This window comes from Mobula birostris, chromosome 7 (assembly GCF_030028105.1).
Source record: "Mobula birostris isolate sMobBir1 chromosome 7, sMobBir1.hap1, whole genome shotgun sequence".
Lineage (NCBI taxonomy): Eukaryota > Metazoa > Chordata > Chondrichthyes > Myliobatiformes > Myliobatidae > Mobula > Mobula birostris.
This window is the reverse complement of record NC_092376.1, coordinates 104,591,094-104,610,359: the sequence shown is the minus strand read 5'-3', so window position 1 is coordinate 104,610,359 and position 19,266 is coordinate 104,591,094. Positions and strand designations below refer to the sequence as shown.

At 39.3% G+C, this 19,266-nt stretch overlaps 1 protein-coding gene across 3 annotated transcripts in view; it reads right to left on the bottom strand.

The window, feature by feature from the left end:
- ublcp1 (ubiquitin-like domain containing CTD phosphatase 1) overlaps positions 1-19,266 on the bottom strand; it is a 43,289-nt gene that overhangs the window by 10,776 nt on the left and 13,247 nt on the right. For all 3 annotated transcript variants that reach the window (XM_072264383.1, XM_072264384.1, XM_072264385.1), the window contains 6 exons: positions 15,368-15,453; positions 14,099-14,214; positions 9,676-9,774; positions 7,667-7,704; positions 3,664-3,762; positions 274-390 (listed from right to left, as the gene is read on the bottom strand). In XM_072264383.1, the coding sequence (XP_072120484.1) occupies positions 274-390; positions 3,664-3,762; positions 7,667-7,704; positions 9,676-9,774; positions 14,099-14,214; positions 15,368-15,453 (555 nt within the window). The remainder of the gene's footprint in view (positions 1-273; positions 391-3,663; positions 3,763-7,666; positions 7,705-9,675; positions 9,775-14,098; positions 14,215-15,367; positions 15,454-19,266) is intronic.

Sequence of the window (19,266 nt, the reverse complement as noted above, 5' to 3'; positions counted from 1 at the left end):
ACGAAGGGTCTCGGCCCAAAACATTGATTGTACCTCTTCCTATAGATACTGCCTGGCCTGCTGCATTCATTCATCAGCATTTTTTATGTGTGTTGCTTGAATTTCCAGCATCTGCAGATTTCCTCGTGTTTGCATCTGATTAAAATCATCAGTTTAAATAGTCAAACAAGTAGGCAATAGGACAGCAAGGAAACCATACACATAGCAAACTTTGCAAGGTACAATGCACAGAACTCTTGCATTGCTAGAGACTTATCAAACATCTGCTCTTACCTTCAACCCATTTTGTGGATTCATCAGAAAGTTGCGTCCAATATCATCAAACATTATTGTATTTTTTCTAGTGTAGAACTCAGGAAATTTATCCCAAATGACTCCCAGTGGCTTGACCTATGAGGAAAAGCTTTTGTGAAATATCTTCCATCAACACTATGACAAGATTCCATTTGCAGCAAAGGGCTTGAAGGTAACAAGGAAGGGAAGAATGATCATAATTAAAACAGCTTCAGTCATCAATCACGATGCAAACTTCCCTTGGACAGAAAGTGCTTCAGCTACACTAAGAAAAATGATTGAGCTGATAAAGTGAGCCTGACTTTGTTTCACCTCCCTTTCTGTTAATGCAAGTCCACAATAAAGCTAGTTTTAGTTTAACTTTAATTGGTGAGATCACATAGAGACATCACAGTTCAAGCTGATGGTGCTAAAAGAAAAAACCACCAAAACTGATAACAAGGATGCAAAGACAGTTTATTGTTTGGAGGGAGGGGGAAGAGTATAAGGCGTTTCTCCCCACCACTATATCAGGATTATTGAACGGGAATATATTCTGTACCTAACCTACTCTAATCAGGAATATGTGGTATCAACACTACACTTATATCAAGAACTCATATTCCAGCATTATAAAGGGAAAATCAGAACCGACATGTGTCCTGAAATTTGTTACCTTAGCAGCAGCAGCAGTTCAATGCAATACATAATATAGAAGAAAAAGATAAGTAAATCAATTACGTATATATATATTGAATAGATTAAAAATAGTGTAAAAACAAATTACATTAAAAAAAGTGAGGTAGTGTTCATGGACTCAATGTCCATTTAGGAATCGGATGGCAGAGGGGAAGAAGCTATTCCTGAATCGCTGAGTGTGTGCCTTCAGGCTTCTGTACCTCCTACCTGATGGTAACAGTGAGAAAAGGGCATGCCCTGGGCACTGGGAGTTCTTAATAATGGACGCTGCCTTTCTGAGACACTGCTCCTTAAAGATGTCCTGGGTACCTATAGGCTGGTACAAGTACCAAGATGAAGTCAACTAAATTTATGATCCTCTGCAGCTTCTTTTGGTCCTGTGCAGTCGCAACCCCACCCCCCCAATGCCAGACAGTGATGCAGCCTGTCAAAATGCAATCCATCTATAGAAGTCTTTGAGTGCTTTTGTTGGCATACCAAATCTCTTCAAACTCCTAATGAAGTATAGTCGCTGTCTTGCCTTCTTTATAGCTGCATCGATATGTTGGGACCAGGTTAGGTCCTCAGAGGCCTTGACTCCCAGGAACTTGAAATTGCTCACTCTCTCCACTTCGGATCCCTCTATCAGTTCCCTCGTCTTACCCTTCTTGAAGTCCACAATCAGCTATTTCATCTTATTGACGTTGAGTGCAAGATTGTTGCTGTGACACCACCCTTCTAGCTGGTATATGTCGCTCCTGTACGCCCTCTCATCTCCATCTGAGATTCTACCAATGGTTGTATCAACAACAAATTTATAGATGGTAATTGAGCTGTGTCTAGCCACACAGTCATGGATATAGAAAGAGAGTAGAGCAGTGGACCAAGCACACACCCCTGAGGTGCACCAGTGTTGACCAACGGCGAGGAGGGTATGTTATCACCAATCCACACAGATTGTGGTCTTCCGATTAGGAAGTCGAGGATCCAATTTGCAGAGGGAGGTACAGAGTATTGTGGGAATAATGGTGTTAAATGCTGAGCTATAGTCGATGAAGAGCATTCTGACATTGTATTGTCCAGGTGGTCTAAGCCGCGTGAAGAGCCATTGAGACTGCGTCTGCCATTGACCTATTGCTCCACACATTCAAGTTTTTGAGAACGCAACCAAAATGGTACAAATTGATATACCAACTGATATACATATTCAGGATCGGTTTCATTTCTGTATTGTCAAAAACCATTTGATAACATACCACACAGAAAGGAGTTACATAACAAAGAACCATGAGGCTTGGGGATAATGTATTAGCATGGATGGAAGAAAACTTAGACAAGAAGAGAAATTAAGTTTTTAGATTGACAGTTACCAGTGAGGTGCACAGGATTAGCACTGGACTCTCAATAATTCATATTTATATAAATGACATAAAGGAGAAAAAAAAAAATGAAGTATCAATCCTGCTGCTGATATGATGTTGGGTAGGAAAAGAAATCAGCCGTGAGGTAGACAGAGTGCAAATGGATGGAGACAGGTTAAACAAGATGGCAAAGGTACCACTAGAATTTAAAAAATTATGCAGTCTAGTAATAAAAATATCTACACGATGATTACAGTAAGGTATGTTTGCTTACAAAGGAATCTTATTAAGCTGGTTCACAATATACAAAAGTTAACCTGTAGTTATAATAACCAAGTGTGAAGGTATATGGTGGAGTACAACGTTAAGACATTTTGCTGAGCTGTACAGGGCTTTGGCAAGATATTGTTCAGGGCAGTCTGTGCATCATAGCTTTTTCAATGAGGATATAATTGCTTTAGATTTAGCAAAGCATAGATTCACTAGGTTCATTTCTCAGCCAAGGATCTTGTCTGTGAAAGGAGAAATTAATAATGGCCTCCACTTAAAGTTTAGAAGAACGGTGGATAATTGCACTGAGACACGGGAAGTTCCAAGGAAAATAATTTTTAAAAAACTGATGCTGAAAACCTAAAATGCAAACAGAAAATGTCGAAATGCCTAACAGGTCAAGCAGCATATGGGGTGAGAGACAGAGTCAATGTTTCAGCCTGAAATGTTAACTGTTTCACACAGATGCCACTTAATCTGTTGAAGGTTTTAAGACACTGACAAAGGGGGATGTTGAGAGGCTCCTTCCTGTAAGAATCTTAAACTGGGAGCCAGTGTTTAGGTTAGAGCTTCTGGGTGCTAGGACTGAGGTTCTAGGCATCCATGGGAGACTGCAGATGCTGGAATATGGAGCAAAAACCAAACTGCTGGGGAAACTTTGTGGGTCAAGCAGAACCTGAGCAGCAAAATCGACAGCTGAAGTTTCAGGTTGAGTCTCCTCATCTCAAGTGAATGCAGCCTTTTGTTTTTCACTAAATATTCCAGACAGTTAATTGTAAATTTTTGTAATCCTCCTCCTTGAGGGCCACATGTTCTCTAGGGGCTTGTACGTTCTCAGTTGTTACACATACTCAGACAAGACCCACAGTCTTCAAAGCATTCAGGGGACATGGAGAACAAACAGTGCAGACAACACGAGGCATGACATCTAGTGCTCATGTTCTTTATATATTTCACCCTTGAAATAATTATTTGGCCATTTCTCAATAGGAGGGTTCTTTAATTCTGTGATCTAATTCATTGAAGGTTCTGCACTAAACTCAAAGAGTCATCATTTATTCCTAAGCAACTTTGCACTTACCTCCACTACTCCTCGTTTAGGTGTATGCACTGTGATCATTGCTGCACTGTCCAACATGAAGGTTATCTTATAATTAGGATGTGTTGTGACTCCAAGTTCCTGAAAAAAATGTGAATGCCCAGCAAAATAAGTCACTTTTGTAATGCTGCAAAACTTCACAAAAATGTCAATGACAGAATTCTAAGTACATTTCCATCTTTTCCCTTCCAAAGTAAAACATTAGCTTGTTCTTCCGTGTTTAGGAAAATGAGAGACAACAGACAATAGGTGCAGGAGTAGGCCATTCAGCCCATTAAGCCAGCTCCGCCATTCACTGAGATCATGGCTGATCATCTACAATCAGTACCCTTTTCCTGCCTTCTCCTCATATCCCTTGACTCTGCTATCTTTAGAAGCTCTATCTAACTCTTTCTTGAAAGAATCCAGAGAATTGGCCTCCACTGCCTTCTGAGGCAGAGCATTCCACAGAACCACAACCCTCTGTGTGAAAAAGTTTTTCCTCAACTCCATTCTAAATGGTCTACCCCTTATTCTTAAACTGCAGCCTCTGGTGCTAGACTCCTCCAACATCGGGAACATGTTTCCTGCCTCTAGCATGTCCAATCCCTTAATAATCTTATATGTTTCAATCAGATCCCCTCTCATCCTTCTAAATTCTGGTGTATAGAAGCCCAGTCGCTCCAATCTTTCAACATATGACATTCCGGCCATCCCGGGAATTAACCTCGTGAACCTACGCTGCACTCCCTCAATAGCTAGAATGACCTTCCTCAAATTTGGAGACCAAAACTGTACACAATACTCCAGGTGTGGTCTCACCAGGGCCCTGTACAACTGCAGAAGGACCTCTTTGCTCCTGTACTCAACTCCCCTTGTTATGAAGCCAACATGTCATTAGCTTTTTTCACCACCTGCTGTGCCTGCATGCTTACTTTCAGTGACTGATGAATAAGGATACCTAGATCTCGTTGTACTTCCCCTTTTCCTACCTTGACACCATTCAGATAGTAATCTGCCTTCCTGTTCTTGCCACCAAAGTGGATAAACTCACATTTATCCACATTAAACTGCATCTACCATGCATCTGCCCACTCACCCAACCTGTCCAAGTCACCCTGCATTCTCACAACATCCTCCTCACAATTCACACTGCCACCCAGCTTTGTGTCATCTGCAAATTTGCTAATGTTACTTCAATCCCTTCATCTAAATCATTAATGTATATTGTAAATAGCTGCGGTCCCAGCACCGAGCCTTGCGGTACCCCATTAGTTACTGCCTGCCATTCTGAAAAGGCCCCATTAATCCCTACTCTTTGTTTCCTGTCTGCCAACCAATTTTCTATCCATGTCAGTACCCTACCCCCAATACCATTTGCTCTAATTTTGCCTCTAACCTCCTATGTGGGACCTTATCAAAGGCTTTCTGAAAGTCCAGGTACACTACATCCACTCGCTTTCCAATGTCCTTTTTCATAGTTGCATTCTCAAAAAATTCCAGAAGATTAGTCAAGCATGGTTTCCCCTTCATAAATCCATGCTGACTCAAACCTATCCTGCTACTGCTATGCAAATAAGCCGCTATTTCATCTTTTATAATTGATTCCAGCATCTTCCCCACCGCTGATGTCAGACTAACTGGTCTATAATTGCCTGTTTTCTCTCTCCCTCCTTTCTTAAAAAGTGGGATAACATTAGCTACCCTCCAATCTGCAGGAACTGATCCTGAATCTATAGAACATTGGAAAATGATTACCAATACTTCCACGATTTCTACAGCCACCTCTTTAAGTATCCTGGGATGCAGACCATCAGGCCCTGGGGATTTATCAGCCTTCAGTCCCATCAGTTTACCCAACCGATGTGAATTTCCTTCAGTTCCTCTGATATCCTAGGTCCTTTGGCCACTATTACATCTGGGAGATTGTTTGTGTCTTCCCTAGTGAAGACAGATCCAAAGTACCTGTTCAGCTCGTCTGCCATTTCCTTGTTCCCCATAATATTTTCACCCGTTTCTATCTTCAAGGGCCCAACTTTGGTCTTAACTAATTTTTTCCTCTTCACATACCTAAAGAAGCTTTTACTATCCTCCTTTATATTCTTGGCTAGCTTACCTTCGTACCTCATCTTTTCCCCCCGTATTGCCTTTTTAGTTATCTTCTGTTGCTCCTTAAAAGTCTCCCAATCCTCTGGCTTCCCGCTCATCCTTGCTATGTTATACTTCCTCTCTTTTATTTTTATACTGTCTTTGACTTCCCTTGTCATCCACGGTCACCCCTTACTCCCCTTAGAATCTTTCTTCCTCTTTGGAATGAACTGATCCTGCACCCTCTGTATTATTCCCAGAAATACCTGCCATTGTTGCTCCACTGTCATCCCTGCTAGGGTACCTTTCCAGTCAACTTTGGCCAGCTCCTCCCTCATGGGTCCATAGTCCCCTTTGTTCAACTGTAACACTGACACTTCTGATCTTCTCTTCTCCCTCTCAAATTGTAACTCAATTTGAGGTAAATTACTTTTTAAGGTGGCTTGACATGGTTTAGACTATGGCCACTTTCCTGGTTGCAAAGCTGCAATCTGAGCACCATGGTGTTAAGGGTAGAACAGTCAAGGGCAGAGCAAGGGGAGATTTCTTCATTCAGAAGTTTGTGAACCTTTGGAATTCGCTAGTGCTGATGGTTGTGGAGAAAAAAGACATTTGAGTCTCAGACTGCCAGATTTTTGAATATGAAGGCACATTATTAGATAACAGTTGCACTGCACTTTAAACCACCTTTTTTAATGCTCTGTACTTTGTAAATACATGCACATTTTATTCCATATTTATACTTAAATACCTAACTTTTTTATATAATTCTTTATAATTGTTTATGTTTTCTGTTGCATATTGCACCCCGACCAACACACCACAGCAAGTTGCTAATACATTTAAATGTATACAGCAAATAAAGGATCTTTGATCCTTGACCTAAAAAGAACATCCAACCTAACTTCTGCTCCCTTTTATGCTTGCTCATACATTGATATGAAGCACTTTTCAAGAGCCACAATATAATGGGAATTACTTTCTTTTTGAAAAATTGGCTCTTTACAGCATTAAAAGAGATGCATGCAGAGTTTCATTCCTCTGTAATAGAAGGCTAGAGCAAACCAGCATTTTTCACCCATTTAAAAACAAGCAAAGGAGAGTGGCAAGCTACTGAAAGGCAAATAGGACATTACAAGTGTGGAACCAGCAAGACCAGGTTGTTTACTACAAGTCAAACAATCCAACACAGCTATAATGGAAGTGTAACATCTTACTGGAAAATTGCCCAGGGACAGTGAAGTGTTGGATACAGACAGCAACACAAAGATCCACTATTCTTATGAGCAGGATATACTGTATGCAATTCATGCAGTTACCTAGGATAGAAACAAAATGTTCAAAGGAAAAGATAAAAAAAAACTCATCTATTCATAGAGTGTTCTCGTGAGACTTGCATTCATGGATGCAATCGAGGTGCTAGTGCTGTGGGTGGCACCAAGGTTTTCCAAGGGTGAGGCAGAGGAGTTTCCCTTGTCCAGCAAGGTTTACCATTTGGAGAGTAATCCACTGCTCAACCCACATGAAAACTGGAACTAGCGAATGAGTAATGTGTTACTGCACTTGCACAGGATAGCTTCTATAGCTGAATTTGCAAAAACTGAACAGTTATTCAGCTGCTCTTCTGTTGCCAGCTGCATTCCAAAGCAATTTTGAGAAAAAAAAGGAGAGATCACCTTATTTGAAAATATATATGCAATGTAAGCTGGACGAAAACAAATTACCTAATGCACACTGGGTATGAGCTGCCCAAGTTCAAAATAAAGATACCCATCACCCTGGTACTACCCTACTACCAAACCCTCTCAAATGATACTTCATACTGTCGCTGCTACAAATCGAACAGAACATAACTCATGCCACACTGTCACCAACAACCATTAGCAATGAAACAGAATGATACTCAGACACAACTTACTTTCATTTTTACTTCAATCCACTTCATACTAGTAGCAGCTGTGTAGAAAATTGAAACAAACTGTATTGAGTCTTACTATACTGTATCAAATGCAAAGCCCCACAAAAGCATGTTAAATGGGAATAGCTGCTGTCACTGATTAATTCTAACATCAGCCACAATAATGAAATTCACACTGAAATATTCTGCATAGCAATTACAGCAACAAATGAAACAACTTGCTGAAAATATTCAATACATCAGGTAGCATCTGTGGATAGAGAAAAAGACTGGACTGACCCGGAACAGTCTATTTCTTTCACCGCAGATGCTGCTTGACCTGTTGACTACTTACAGCACGTTTGTTTTTCTTTCAGATTCCCAGCCTTGCAGTTTTTTGCTTCTCAATTACTGTTGCATCATTTTTGTTTCTCCATTTGAAAAGCAAATTCTCACCAACTTTGATGTTCTTTACAAATAATTGTAGAGTTCAAGCAGGGTAAGAGACAAAGAAAAAAAACCCAGGGCTATGTGATAAATATCTGCAGCATCATGGGATCACCACTGGCACAGAAAGTTCCCCAAAGATGATAACACAGGTAGACAAAGGGGTGAAGGCAGCATTTGGCATGCTTGTTTTCATCAGTCAGGGCACTGAGTACAAACAGCTATTACTTCATGTTACAACTGTATAAGAGGCTGGCAAGACGAAACTTGTTATAATGAATGTAGTTACAGTTGCCTGACTATAGGAAGGAGACATTAAGCAGAAAATGATGCTGAAGAGACTCACAAGCGTGCTACCAGATTGAGAGTGTTGGAGTTACTTGGGAAGGCTGGATAAGCTTAAGACCGTTTTCCACAGAGTACAGGAGTCGGAGGGGAGACTTTATGGAGATTTATAAAATCATGAGGGGCAAAGACAAAGGTGAACAATCGCATTCTTTATCCCCAGCTTCCTTTTTAGAGGCATTTAAAACTAGAAAGCAAGGATTTAAGGTGAGAGGGGAGAGATTTAAAAGGGACATATGGGTCAAGTCTCCTAGGTAGGCACTTCAGTTGGCATAGATGAGTTGGGCCAAAGGGTCTGTTTCTCTGCTATAAAAAATCTATGAGACTACAGTGCTTTGAAAAAAAATTCCACTACATTTACTAATGACATTTGTAATGATACTACTTGTTATCCAAATTCCAAGGGTGATGATGAATGCTTAAATCTGGATTACAGATCAAAGACTGCAATCCAGAGACATGTCCCTACAGAAAGCACTTCTGTCAACTGGAATAACCCCACAGGCACGTGGTCTGCAGGCAAAGGAATCCTGAAACTGGAAATTTGCAATAACCTTTTTCCTTATATGCAGGCAAATTTAACCAAGTAGAATGGATCTAGAAAGTAGTACAATAATTAACTACTTTAGTCTAGCAATCAATAGAAGAGATTTCTAGTCAGTTTCTAAAGTAAATCACTTCTGTGCCCCTGCACCCTGCTGTGGACTAGCATCAACAATATTTAAAGACAATAGTGTCTTTTTGAGTTCTGCTTGGAATACAGGTGTACAGTGCTTTTTTTTTTTAATCCACATGTTCCATAAAAACAATTTTTTTATTCTGCACCTTAATTTTTTGGTAGTGACTGTGAATTCTCAGACAAATTTAGATTACCCAAACTGATGGAACATTTGGGGGGGGTGGTTAAAGGGTGGTTGCCTGTATATGTAAAACAACTTTGTTTACTGCAACTAACTTTCAAGTTTGCACTAAATCACATTTTCATACAAGATACTGTATATTTTTATTAACGCGAGAAAGTCTGCAGATGTTGGAAATCCAAAGCAACACACATAAAATGCAGGAGGAACTCAGCAGGTCAGGCAGCATCTATGGAAATGAATAAACAATCAACATCCTTGGGCCAAGATCCTTCAGGACTAAAAAGGAAGGAGGACGACTCCAGAATGCAACACTTCATTTTTGGATAGATATACAGTAAAACTAGTCAGATCAATTTACTCTACCTCATTACTTACACCATATAACAATGTCATAATCTTCATATGCAGATGTAAGGAACTCATGCAGGTATGGCCTCATTAGTTCAAGTCCACTCTCAGCACAGGATCTATGGTCTTAAATCAAGATTAACAAAATCAATGGTTTACAAAGCAAGATTTAAAAATATTGCATTTAGGTCATGCCTTTCTGATCCATCTACTTCTGCCTTAAAAACATTCAAAGACTCAGCTTCTACTCTCCTTCAAAAAGCCTCACAACCCTCATGGAAAACTAAATTTCATCTCACATGATAAATAGATAACCTTTTTTATTTTATAAAAAAAGATCTCCCATTCTAGATTCACATATCCATTCTGTCAAGAATGCTCAGCACCATCTTTTTCACTCTTCCAAATTCCAGCAGATACAAGATCCCTATACATCCCACCCATTCCAGGTATTAGTCTAGTAAATCTTCTCTGACCTGCTTCTAAAGCATTAGCAACCTTCTTGCATAAGGATATCAACATTTTACACAAGGTGCCCTAGAGCAAACAGTCCTTCCGCACTGAATTCCCCTAGCAACAAAGGATAATATTCATTTGCCTTTCCTAATTACTTATTGTACTCGTATACAAGAACATACACTATGGCATAAAGATCACTCCCCATTTAGAACATGTTTTTTTAAACACATACTTCATGCCAAAATGGACAATTTCTCATTTCCCTACGTTACATTACCTTTGCCAATGTCATACTCATTCCCTTAACTTACTCCTTGGCAACCTTCTCCCCTCTTTCCCTGAATTATACACAAACAAAGTTGTGACAAAGTTCAAAAGTAAATTTATTATATATCCAAGTACATATATGTCACCATATACAACTCTGAGATCTGTTTTCTTGCAGGCACATTCAGTGAATCCCAGAACCATAATTAAATCAATGAAAGATTCTATCCACTCAATAAAGTGGATAAACAACCAATGTGCAAAATACAACAAACTGTGCAAATACACGAGAAGAAAATAATAACAGTAATTTAGTTAAGATTTTCAAGGCTTAAGAAAATCTGCTAAATAGAGCTCAAGAGTAAAAATATCACAAAAGCAATAAATATTTCCACTATATCCATATTAAAGTATTCTTTTGACATATTATCTTGATCCAAAACAGATCTGAAAATTTGACAAATAAAAATAAGACAGCACTTCATACAGATGTGCTCAAAGGAGGGGAGGGTTTCGCTTGAGATAGACTGGGCCATATCCATTACTTTTTGTAGATTTTTCCTTCAAAAGCATTGGTGTTTCCATACCAGGCTGTGATACTCTCCACCACACATCTATAGAAGTTTGTTGAAGTATCAGATGTCACGCCAAATCTTCACAAACTTTTCAGAAAGTAGAGGCACTGTCGCACTTTCTTCGCAATTGCACTTACTTGTTGGGCCCAGGGCATGTCCTCTGAAATGACGACACCGACAAATTTAAAGTTGCTGACCCTCTCCACCTTTGATTCCCACAGTCAGAACTGGCTCATGGGCCTCCAGTTTCCTCCTCCTGAAGTCAATAATCAGTTCATTGGTCTTGCTGACATTGTTGCTGGGGGACCATTCAGAAAGATTTTCAATCTCCCTCCTATATGCTGATTTGTCTCTGCTTCTGATTTAACTTATGACACTGGTGCTGTCAGCAAATTTAAATATGGCATTGGAGCTGTGCTCAGCCACACAATCATAAGTGTAAAGTGAGTAGAGTAGGGGACTAAAGCACACAGTCTCGTGGTGGACTTGTGCTGATAGAAATTGTGCAGGAGATGCTGTTGCCAATCCAAACTGACTGGGGTCTGCAAGTGAAGAAATTGAGGATCCAATTGCACAAGATGGTATTGAGGCCAAGATACCGAAGCTTATTGATTAGCTCTGAGGGTACAACATCTTAGCCAGAGAAGATTCCCCTACTCTTTTTCAAATAGTGCAACAATGCTTCACACTTCTGACTGTGTGGCTAAGCACAACTCCAATGCCATATTCAAGTTTGCTGATGGCACCACTGTTGTAGGCCGAATCAAAGGTGGTGATGAATCAGCTTAAAGAGGGAGAGTGAAATACTGGCTGAGTGGTGCCAGAACAACAACCTCTCACTCAATGTCAGCAAGTCCAAGGAACTGAATGTAGACTTCAGAACAGGGAAACCAGTGGCCCATCAGCCAGTCCTCACCCGAGGATCAGAGGTGGAGGGGGTCAGTAACTTTAAATGCCTAGGTGTTATTACTTCAGAGGACCTATTTTGGGCTAAGCATGCAAGTGCAATTACGAAGAAAGTAAGGCAGAACCTCTACATCCTGAGGAGTTTGCAGAGATTCAGCGTGACATCTAAAACTTTAACAAACTTCTATAGATGTGAAGTGGAGATGTACTTATTGACTGATGTATCACAGCCTGGTATGAAACACCAGTGCCCTTGAACTGAAAAATCCTACCAAATGTGGATAGAGTCCATCACGGGTAAAGACATCTACCTGAAACACTGTCGCTGGAAAGCAGTATCCATCCTTACGGAACCCACTACTCAGAACAGGCACCATCAGGAAGGTGGTGCAGGATTCACACCACCCAGTTCAGGAACAGTTGCGACCCCTCAACCATCAAGCTCTTGAAGCAAAGGGGCTAGCTTCACTTGGCCTATCACTGAAATGTTCCCACAATAAATGGACTCACTTTAATGGGCTCTTCATCTCATGTTTTCGATATTTATTGCTTATTTATTTATTATTACTGTTTCTTCTTTTGTATTAACACAGTTTGTTGTCTTCTGCACTCTGGTTGAACACCTTAGTTAGATGGTCTTTCATTGATTCTGTTATGGTTACCATTCTAGAGATTTATTAAGTATGCCCACATGAAAATGAATCTCAAGGTTGTATCTGGTACATATAAAGGTTGTATGTGTACTTTGATAATAAATTTACTTTGAACTTTGAACCTCTTTCAGCAGCAACAAGTAAATACAAGTTCCATTTCAAATTTAATTGAAACAACACAGCCCTCAAAGAAAATAGCACTGGGTGAGCTTATATATAGTTGGGCTCAAAGGATGGAGTGTGTGTCGAGCCAACAGCTGACAATGAGAAAAAAATATTAACCACCTGAACCAACACACAGAAGTTTTTCAGGTAATTTCCACCAATGGGTGTTAGTAGGTATTTAATTCTGCAGTACTTTAGAATTGAAATCAATCACATACTGAAACAATGCTCAGAAGTATATTCAGGAACAATGGTTGACTCATTCAGATATGCTGAGTAGCAAGACACCCCTGCTTCCATGAATCACCTGGCCTTGGCCAAAAGAAAAGTGGAATTGCTTAGCTGTCTGCAATATTCCCAAGGAAGTAAAAGGGAATTTACATTTAGAAAAATGCTAGAGTTCCTTCTTTACACTGCATGTCAGTGAGGCCTAGGGAAATATTTGCATTTGCATATCTGACGTAACAAGTGTTTTGCTTATGCTTCAAAACTGAAAATTTCACTGAGATGAAAAAAAAAATAGCCTGTCGTAGTCAACCTCATCTCCTGGACAGATTATTTTGACATGAGAGCATTTTAGTGTCCTGAATACTGTAGCTTGGGTATTTTTACTCTACTAGTGAAGGGTGAGATAGGGTGAGACTAACAGTAATAGGATGCTCAGAAACAATGTGTTAATGTTCTTATCCATCTTTGTCTGCCAGAAGGAAAAGCTCAAAATTCACTGCTGCTTAAAAAAGTTCAATGATCATCATGAAAATCAGTGATCAACAGATTCTTGTACAACTAGGTACGTAGAGAAAAAGGTGCACCATGAATTGAATTTTAAGTTCAGTCATAACCTTGTCAAATGAGAGATCAGGCTTGTAAAGACTGAAAGTAAAATACAATCTGCTGGAGGAACTCAGCGGGTCAGGCAGCAGGTATGATGCTAGGGACAGTCAACAATCCAGGTCAGGACAGGTCTCAACCTCAAACTTCAACTACCCTGTTCCCCCAGCAGCTTGATTTTACTTCAGATTACAGCATCTGCAGTTTCTTGTGCCTCAAACGGATCTACTCAATGTCTTTCCTTCAGCTGAGTAAGAAGCAAACGTGATGAATAAACAAAGTGGGATAATCTTGAGGAACCACCTAATATTTCCTCCACAATTTTAAAATTGAGGAAGTAGTGAAACAGGGAACAAAATTATCTTAATTCTTTGAAAACTACATGCCTCACTGATTACAGAAAATTGCAGCAAGTCAGACTATATCTTTATTTTTTAAACATTCCTCAAAAAATTTTGATATTATAATGAAGGCTAATATTAGAACAAGTTTACTGAAGTGCGGAAAGAAAGTCAGATAAGTGTCTAACAGATGCAATTCCTATAAATTAATTTATAACCGGGCTATTTGTTTAATGTTAGTAAGTGTGCTTACCAAATAATGTGTAATCAACATCCAAAACTAGTAGCTTTTTCCCTTCCCGGGGTTGGTTCAGCATTTCTATTTTGTACTCCTTCACTCTGCGTGCAATTTTGGCCAAATTTTCTTCCCTAGTGTAAAATAAATAAGATTAATTGCTACAAATATATCAGAGCTACAGGAAACTGCATGTTTATTATGCAAATTCAAGAAGAACCTAATTAAGTGCATTAGCTCTTACTTTTCTCACCTCACCCCCACAGGATATAGTTTACAACCTAGATTATGTACTTAATGTACAATAAAGTTACTTTTACAATTAAGTTAAGGCAAATTCAAAAATGTACAACACATTTAATTCCCATAGTCCAACCTCCACAGTTCACATCCTCTACACAACCCCATCATCCATCACCACCACCACTGTGCCTGCTGTACACAGTTAGAAAAGCTTTTAGAGCACCAACCATTTAACAGATAAGTATCAGATCAATCTATAAATAAGAAACTTTGTTTCAATGAATAATATAAGGTACTAGAAAGGCGGGAGGAGAGAGAAGCAGCACGCCGTGCGTGCGCAGACCTCCGGTGAAAAATGGTATCAGATCCGTTAAATAAGGGCCGTGGACAATTCTGATTTGATGGAGATGGACGTGAAAGCACAGAGGAACATCTGGAAAAATTTCTGAAACGCCCTTTCGCTGCTGTCATTAATGTGCAGTCAGCAATCTTTCGGAGGGAAGGTCTCAAAATCCCCTGCTTTGCCCGCTGTTGGCGACCAAGATGGAGGTCGAATCGTTCCGATAGAAATGGCGCTCAGTACTTAGTGTCGGAGAGCTGATCAGAGCTCGAAGTTTTCCGATGACTCAGAGTTGGACCATGGTCGGGTACGGCAAGGAGAGTTTTTCTTCCTTCTCCCGTCTGCGTGAGATGTAGGACATTTGAGAGACTTTGAACTTTTACTATGCTCATGGACTTCTTCATCAAGTTACGGTATTGTTGCACTGTTGTAACTGCATGTTATAATTATGTGGTTTTGTTAGTTTTTTTCAGTCTTGGTCTGTCCTGTGTTTTGTGGTATCACACCGGAGGAAATACTGTATCATTTCTTAATGCATGGATTACTAGATGACAATAAAAGAGGACTGCATGTCTTCATAATCTAAATCCTTGTGAAACACCAATAAGCATAAGGTCAAACTAAAAAGGACACTGAGACCAATTCAATCAGACTACCAGTGCAGAACCATTGCCCACATAAGCTCATTTAAATGAGATCAATACCTGTTCTCTACTTCTATAACATCTTCTTCAATGTCAAAGTCATTGATAACATCTTCATTGTCAGGGGGTGGTGCCAGTACTTCCTCCTGAGCAAATTGGGAAATAAATACATTAAAGCAGCAACCCCAAGCAAAGAGCAAACAGGAACTGATACCTCCAAAAGCTCCTGTCCTCTAATGCATCTAGGTTAAACTACATATAGATCATGTTCACCTGCACCAGTGCTCTTTTGTTCCATGCTGTGTCAGCAGACTCCACAACCCATCCTTTCAAAGCTGAAAAATGTGGTCTTGAAATGAATGTAAAGCTTTCAGTACACTATACAGACAGGGTAACATGTAAAAGCCCCACTGAGTAATTACTTTAATCAACTTTATTTCATATTTGCAGAGTGAGTCACAAACAGAAAATGCTGGAAGTACGAACCAGATTACACAACATCTGTGCAGGAAGAAAAACAATATAAATATTTTAAGCTGATAAAAAAATCTCTCCTCTATCTTGCTCAGTGTTTCCAACATTTTCTTTTGTCTTTACTCCATATACTATACTTCTGCCAGACCTACTACAGCTGATTCTCTGATCACTTATGGAATAGGCTCACATATGAAGATTGACATTTGGGCAAGGTGCACAATATCTTCAGAGGCGCAAATAAAACAACAAAAGGCAAATGTATGCATAAATGAAAAGGAATCTATTACTCAAAAGGAAGTACAGTGTACTTTCATAATCAGACATTCATACCAACAGTTCCCTAGTGGAAAGTCCTGAATGACAGGCTACAACTGGGGAAGGCACTAAGCTGCACTAAAGACTCATCCCTGAAGGCAAGGAAATATGAAAAAAAAATCAAGAATCTGTATAATCCCATGTTGTAGTCTCTGTGCTTAGATAGTTATTGGCAGTAATTATGATCAAGCTATTATGTATGAAAAGTTACACAACATAACAGAATTTCCTGCAACACCTCGAATGGGAAAAATAGACTGCCAATATTCACCAACATAACCCATCGTTCCCTAGCTAATCCCATAGACACAGGTCTTCACTGTGAAACTGAACCAAATTTATAGCTCATTTTGTTATCCAAAATTTGCACATGATTTGGGGCATAATGAAAGATCTTTGCATTCCTGCATGCAGAAGGGGCAGAATCAGTCAGAATTCCTTCCTTTAGTGACCCTTTAGTTACTCCACCACAAAAGCAAGTGTTTATAGAAAATGGGGGGGGGGTGGTTGGAGTTGTAGAATCATTGGGAAATCAAGAACAGGGACACTAAATAAGTTTTATGTTAATCTCATTGTTTAGATCATTCTTTACATCTCACAGTATTTTCAAGAAAAACTTAATTACCTTTTAATTGATGGACTGTTTAAACAATAGCTTATAGCAAAGTAGTTTATACTTCGACAACTTTCTAAAAAGTAAATTGCAATTTTCCTTGTGATCACTGTATTAACTTAGCTATGTCACTAGTCCTTAATTCGTCCTACAAATGGATCAACGCCTGTTAAATCTTTGCTGTTCTATTTAAATAAAATAAAATATGGTAGATCTGCAAATCTGAAATAAAAAAGCAGGAAAGGCACAAAATATTTAGCAGGCCCTAGACACCCCAGCCTGGCAAAATATCATTCCTCCACTGATCCTGTAATAATTGCATGTTTTAAGTCAATAAACCTTACATCTCTTCACAAATGCTGCCTGATCTATTTCAGGAATTTCTGTTTTCAATCAAATGAACAGTAACTTTTTTTGAAATCACATTTCAGGGCTCCCTGGTAAACCAAGCTTTCTTTTTTTTTTTGAGTGAGAGGAAGTCAACTATTTTTAAATTGCTTTAGTGAATTTTATCTTTAACCAAATATTTAAATATCTTACAAATTTTACATTATGAGCTCTCTCTACTAAGGATAACTCATACTTTAATCAATTAGTTTGTTCTTCAAACAAACTTCAAACGACATATCATCTGAACTGGGAAATGTTAGAGGTAGACAGGGCTTATGATGCAAAGGAAGGGAGAAGAGAGAACAAAAGGAAAGGCCGGTGACTGATTGGAAGACAGATTAAATATGATATGAGATCAAGGGTGAAATAAAATGCTGGTTTCTTAAGGTGTCGGAGAGGTCTGGGAAAAATATCAACAGTTATTTAGCAGCATTACAATATTGGAAGGAAGGACATCAGAAAGGATAAGGCAGCAGTAGTACCACTATCTATAACTGTGGAACAGAAACCGTGCAGAAATTACCTTCATATCATATATATAGGACTGTGCAAAAGTCTTAAGAATATGAAAATATATATATTTTTTCATTCCACTGCTGTCTAGTGCCGATTACTGTACTTGCCAATGTGCAGCAGACAGCAAGTTTCTAAATCTGGTGGGAACAATGAGGGTGGCGCACCAGAGGGATATGAGTCAGGTGGCAGAGAAGGAGTGCCAGGGGCAATTGGGGGGGTGGGGGGGGTGGTCAGCAAACACACCCAGCCCTGAGACATTAGGCAAGGTCATTTGATTCCCAATCATTGGTTTATTGATCATTACAGAACATCTCTCTGGTGCTTCCCGCTCCCTCCCCTTTTTCCAACAATGATTCCCCTCTCCCAGCCTCCTTCCCACTCCTCAGTCCACAATAGAGACTCATATCAGAACCAGGTTTATCATCAATCACATTATGTCAAGAAATTTTTTTTTTTTTTTGCAGCAATACAGTGTAATACATAAAATTACTACGGCACTGCCCACAAGTCTCAGGCACCCTAGCTATATTTATCTGCCTAAAACTTTTGGGTAGTACTGTATAATAATATATATATATATCTCAAACATACAGTATCTTCACATCAATAGCAGAGTAGCAGGATGCATGAAAATGATAATCAGGGAAATTTAGTACAAGAACATATTGGCTAACATAGCTAATTTTGACAACCTCCAAAATCGAGCAAGGAGATAGCAATGCATAATTAATGTGGCTTATTTTCTACTTGGTAGAAGCACCACATATTTCCTTTACTGACTGTGCTGTCGATAGTTTTGCCACTTTAGCTAGAACCTAGCTGTACTAATTAAAGCCAGCCCACAAGCCTCAAATGTGGGGGTACAATGCAAGTGCAACCCATGAAAAACATTTAGGGGTGGTAACAAGAAGATTTCTGAACACTGCACTGGAGGCCTGGGTGTGGCAATTGGAGAGGAGAGTTGTCTCATTTCAGCAATGGGCTATGCAGTTTTCTAGATACACACTCAGAAAACACTGTGCAAAAACTCTGGAAGCTGACTCAGGAGACATGCCACATGTAATGTTGCAAGAGATTCAATGACTCAGTTAATGCATCTTACGATGCCATAATCTACCAAATGTTAGCAGATAATATTGGTAGATAGATCTCCATCTATTCAGACTTCTACCTACCTTACACAAATCTCACAATCAAATCTTGTACCTTCTCTCCGTTTTTCAACTACTGCAGAAAATCTCATCCAGTGACATTACAATATGTTCATTAACATGTTCTCTCCCTCAAAACAATCTGGGCAAACAACCAGAAACAGTAATAGCTAGAAAGTATGGGACAGGAGAACCTTAAAGTAATAGACCAGGCTACTTAACATTATACCTTTTGTCCTTATTCCACATATGCTTCTGATTTACAGGCAACTGATGGTGCCACCATTTAACATCCTACTTTTAATCCCTTGTTATTTTTGTTACAAATGATTAACGATTCTTATAGGGCATGAATTTAGAAGTCATCTTTTAAGCTTTGGAGTAGATTGGGTCAAGAAAAGGCAGATCAACATTTTAGACTGAATCAAGGAAGTGTTCTGACAAATCTTATCCAGTCAAAGTACTAACTTATCTTCTCCTGTACAAGAACCTGCCAG